We start from the raw sequence: 5705 nt of genomic DNA, 5'->3' as shown, positions 1-5705 counted from the left end.
TGCACTCGCGTCTCGCAGAGAGCGGCATGTTTAGAAAGCCATGTAAAATTAATGTAAGTTCAACTTTTAAAAAACATGTCTAAAGACGTTATGGTGGTTTTCCCCCATCCCACTGTATATCATGTTTTTAAATGAAGAAAGTAGCCTACTCTTTGTGATTGGTATTCGGTCCTTTGTATTAAACTATACATACATGCATGGTGCTGTTTTTTTTCTAATTGTTTAAGCAACTTTATTAATTATATATGGTTTATAAACATTATTTTAAACATTATGCACTTTTTTTCAAAGATAGTTGTGTTATTTTATTACGCTTTGAAGAAGCGAAGCCAAAAGTTTTTTTTCCCCCTAACTGAAATTATGCCTTTTAAATTAGAATATAATTCGAATTTTGATCATATTTAAGTGGAAAATTCGAATTTAGTTTTTCAGTCATTTTGACAGCCCTAATGTGCATAAGTTCTGACTATTAGTTAGTTATTGGTGTCTCAAGTGTATTGTGAGCTTGTATTGTACATAATTAGGAAAAGTGAAGTCCAGCTGCATGAATAATATGGTAAGCCGCTTATGATTTATAAATGCTATGTCAGAGATTATGCTCGTACATTGCTCATTATTCATACCTCATGCATTGTTCACATTGTTTCATTGAAAGCTCATGATTCTTTCTCACATAAGATCAGTGAATGAGATGCATGGAAATAGCATTGCAGTGAGGTCACGTACCACATGATGGACAGCAGGACGCAGGCCAGGAGCAGGTGGGTTGACCAGAGAAGGGTGGAGCAGGCCGCTGTGGGTTCACCCACTCGTGGTGCGGCTGAAGGCGGTCCAGGGGTGGTTTCTGCCAGGGGAGAAGGAAATGGTCATTATTTCTAAGTATTTCTAAGGAATGGGTTTGTAAATCTATGGTTTGTGTACAAAATATGGATGAATGACACAAAATGACATTTTACTCATTTGTTAATTCCTTCAAAAATACATTAAAAAGCAATACATTCAATGACTTGAACACAATGAACATGTTTTAAAATGTGTTTTTCATCATTTTAAAAAACTTTTTAGCTATATATATATATATATATAAAAAAAAAGTCATGCGGTGCGACCAACACCAATAACTCCCAACAGACCCTCATGACTATGTGTCAAGGTGAATAAGTCAATTACAATATTGAATAATTTGACCTTTTTATGACTAGGCAAGGTAATTTCAGGTTATTAAATGTCACGTGGTGCAACCATGTTGGCGCATCCATAAAAAAATAAAAAGCATTTAAGTAATAATTAAGACACAGTATATACATTCATTTATTTTCATAGTGTAAGACAAATATCATATTGCTTTTTACTTTGATTATGCCACTTTTGTTTGATGGTGTATAGATATTAAACGATAAAAAAAGCCATTAAAAATGAATGGATATATGTTGGAAAACATTAATAAAACATATTTACTCACCCCTACCAGTACATAAAAACAAAATGAACCATGATTGGTCACTTTACATATCAGTTAGGCAGTCTCTTCCTGTGTAAGTGAGTGGGTCTTGGCCCAATTATTGGACCCGATTTTAAACCAAGTGTCAAAAGTCTGGTTACATGAGACATTCATTGTAATAAAATAAACGTTATATCTGTAACTCATGATACAATACCATTAGAACAATATTTTGAGTTAACTAAACAACTGCTCCACTGCCATCTGAACATTTTCATGCTGTGCAATTTTAAATGCAATTGACTTCACAATGGCAAGTAGATATTAGTTATTGTTTTTATATCGCTTGTTTATTGCATTATTTCGTGCAGTGTGACAATGTGTGAAACGACTCCCTGAAAAACACTGCAGATAAAGTAGAAAGAGCTGTCTCGCGCAATGACTCTCATCTCAAATTAAGCAAATAAAATGCTGAAATAACAGGCAAAGGAGGAATTATTACAAGGACGTTCTCCTGTTTTACCCAGGAGGAAAGAAAGAAGAGCTTTTAGAGAGAGCGTTTTGACACACGGCTCACAAAACTAGCGTGCAATTCTGCTGACTTTTTGATTCTTTCCTCCATTCCAAGTATAGTGTGGATTAAATACGCTGAGTGCATGGAGGGGTAGAAACTCAATACTGTCTGCTGGATCAAACCGAGCAGGGCAGCCGTCACTAGATATTACTTCTAATAACAGTCATCAAGTTGTCAGTGCTATTTATAAAACAAAATGTACATAGGTTATCACTAGGGTTTTCAAGTCAAGATTCTCTGTCCGCCCCGAAAGGACCACAGTATCAGAACTCGTAAATCCCAAACTGGGACGCAGTGAAACTAATATTGCATATAGACCATCAGAACTTCAGCTTTATTTATTGTTTTCTCTTTTTGGCCACTGAATCACTCAAAATACAAGCACAAAGAGAGTTTGTAACCATAACTATACAAATGCATGCAGAAATGACTTACTGTTGATCTGCACTTGCACACTGGGTTGACTAATACTATGCAATCCAAAAAATGTGGAGTTAATTTTATTATTATTATTATTATTATTTAAAGAGTGTTTTACTTTCGTCTTTCATCTCTGACGACATAATTTTGTCCGGCAGTAGTAGCTACACTGCATCATTGTCTTCTTTTGTTTTTCATCAAGGGCCAATATTTGCTCCCCTGGAATTGATTTGCAGGAGCATGTTTTACCTTAGTAAAGAAAATGTTTTATAATTACTTCATTATATGTATCTGTGTTGTCTTTTATGACAAATACGGTACATACATTTAATCAATTGATTCAATAGTCTGTTACCAATAAAATCAACGAAAAACATCTTTACACCGCAAAGGTGGAACAAAAGCGACATATACATAGTCGATTATTTCCCTCAATATTATACTAATGATTATTAATGTATTAATGTTGATTAATAAAATACATTTAAATAAGTTTTTGTGTTTGGGGAAACAATGCATCATATTTTGGCTACACAGAGAGAGAAAAAAAAAGAACTGTTTATGAATTTATTTATTTGGTAACACTTTAGTATAGGGATCAATTCTCACTATTAACTAGTTGCTTATTAGCATGCCTATTATTAACATAGTGGCTGTTTATTAGCACTTATAAAGCACATATTCTGCACCTAATACCTAAATTTAACAACTACCTTACTAACTATTAATAAGCAGCAAATTAGGAGTTTATTGAGGCAAAAGTCGTAGTTAAAGGTTTGTTAATAGCAAGAATTGGACCTTAAAATAAAGTGTGACCATTTGTTTGTTTGTTTATTTATTTATTTTAAGATTAAACAATTTTGAGAAAGATTTCACATTGGTTGTCTTAGGATGAAAAACAAAATGTTTTTTTATTTATTTATTAATTATAAATGATATACTTAAACCATGCAAAGAAAGTTCCTCATCACTGAAGCGGTCCATGACTTCAGTCTAGCACAAGTTACACACTCCTGCAAAAACGTACATTATAATCTGTGACGTTGTCTACACTGCAAAATAAATATCTTTTTACATTGTATCTGCACTGTTTATGAAAGAATTTGCAAGACTGCAGAACTCGGAGTACATGATAACAGGACTTAATGACTACAGACCTGTGGCCCTAACGTCTGTGGTCATGAAGACATTTGAGAGGTTGGTGTTGGCTTATCTGAAGGACATTACTGGACCCTTACTTGACCCCCTGCAGTTTGCTTACCGAGCAAACAGGTCCGTGGATTATGCAGTCATGTGGTTTATATTTATGCATGTGTATTTTATTCACATCTTATTTTTATTATCTGTGATGTTGTTGTTGTCGTCTCCGTGTACTGGAAGCTTGTGACACTATAACAAATTCCTTGTATGTGCAAACATACTTGGCAATAAAGCTCTTTCTGATTCTGATGCTTAACAAAATTATATTGCGACACCCCTATAATGTGAATGAAGGGGTAGCGGTACAGTCCATAAAATATGTTGTACAGTTGAGAACGTGCGCATTGATCGATAAACTGAAGAGACGTGACTTTGAAGGATTCTGTGATTGAGGAGATGAAAAAAAACAAAAAAAAAACATGGTTTTCAAGATGAAGTGGCATTCAAAAGCCATTTACTTCCATCATATGATGCATTTCAGGAAAGCAGAATTGTCAGTGAGGAAAAAAAATTGAGAAAAAAATATTGTAATTTTATTCCAGGAACTGATTGGATGGTGAAAAGTGTCTGTAGAATGGAGTCGGGGCTGAATCCAGACCTTTGCAGTGGATTGTGAAGGACAACTCTCAGTTCTCAGAAGGCTTTGTGACTGGAGGCCAAAGGCCAAGCTACCAAGAGAATCCCAGTCTGTTTTCTTTTGGATAAATGGACTGAAGAACTGGACACAATTTGACCAGGAACATGTGCTGAGAAGGTAAACAGGGTTGATTTGAGTTCACACGGACTGTACATGGCTATTTCTGGTGTCAGATTAAATATGGCATCTCCTTTATAATTTTCATCCTTAAACTTAACAGAACCTGATGTCAGATCCTCATTAACCTCAGAGCGCATCAACTATTCATTTGTTGTTGAACCTCTCTGACAGCAGAGGGCAGCGTGACTTTGAGATGCAGGGCTCCAGACACTGTCTCCTCATTATCAGCCACTATTATTGTTTTATGGGAGAACAGAGATCATGGGGGGCAGACGGGACCGCCATTACAGTGAATAGGAGAGTAGTGTGCGTACGGTTGGCAGCTCATGCATACCTGGGATAATGTCGCTCTCGGTGGTGGAGGTGATGGGCTTGGGTTCCTCCATCCAGGGGGTGGCGTGGACCGCCACGCTCCAGTCGCTCCAAGTGCCGATCTCCATGTCCTTGGCCGCCAGTTGGATGATGTACTCTTTCCCTGCGTAGGCGTCGGTGATGGTGTGGGAGGTGCTGTCAGAGAGCTCCACCTGTCAATCAATAACAAGAGAGCCAATCAGGGATATGGAACTTATGGGAATGATGCGTGCTGTTGATATGATTACATACGAGATGCACACCATGAAGAATGTTTCATTAGAGGTGTTTGTGGGAAAGGATTGATCAGCGGTTTTTGGGTGGGTGAGGGGGGCTTCTTGCCATAGCTAACAGGAAATGATGGGTGCAGGGGTGGGTTGAGATCATGATGCAGGCTGGATTTGAATATGCATCTTCCACATAAACAAGATGAAATTTCAATAATTGGAATTTAGGAGATTGCATAAATGCAAACATTAATCTGGTATTAAAAATAAATAAATAAATAAAACAAACAAACAAACGAATAACTATTAAATAAATAAATAAATAATAATTTTTATTTTCACATTTCTATAAAATTATCAGTACATCAAACATATATTAAATTATATTGAAATTATAATAATATTACAATTATAATATATTAAATAAAACATTTATATATTTATGATATTGCTGTATTGATAATTTATATATTTAATATAGATTATTTGTTTTTGTATAATAATAATAATAATAATAATAATTTATAATTTATATTTTCACATTTTTATAAAATTATCAGTACAACAAATATTGATTAAAATTATATTGAAATTATAATAATGTTACAATTATAATATATTAAATAAAACATGTATATCCTTTATGATATTGCTGTATTGATAATTTATATATTTAATATAGATTATTTGTATAATAATAATAATAACAATAATAATAATAATAATAATAATAAT

At 34.4% G+C, this 5705-nt stretch overlaps 1 protein-coding gene across 1 annotated transcript in view; it reads right to left on the bottom strand.

Annotated features, from left to right (window-relative positions):
- The window catches only part of LOC107750213 (ciliary neurotrophic factor receptor subunit alpha-like), a 12285-nt gene that overhangs the window by 5481 nt on the left and 1099 nt on the right, over positions 1-5705 (bottom strand). Inside the window, exons 2-3 of the mRNA XM_016565497.1 lie at positions 4727-4916; positions 727-844 (exon numbers count right to left, since the gene is read on the bottom strand). Of these exons, the coding sequence (XP_016420983.1) occupies positions 727-844; positions 4727-4916 (308 nt within the window). The remainder of the gene's footprint in view (positions 1-726; positions 845-4726; positions 4917-5705) is intronic.

This window comes from Sinocyclocheilus rhinocerous, unplaced genomic scaffold (assembly GCF_001515625.1).
Source record: "Sinocyclocheilus rhinocerous isolate Xijiao unplaced genomic scaffold, SAMN03320098_v1.1 scaffold4841, whole genome shotgun sequence".
NCBI lineage: Eukaryota > Metazoa > Chordata > Actinopteri > Cypriniformes > Cyprinidae > Sinocyclocheilus > Sinocyclocheilus rhinocerous.
The sequence above is the reverse complement of the archived record's forward strand: the minus strand, read 5'-3'. Positions and strand labels throughout refer to the sequence as shown.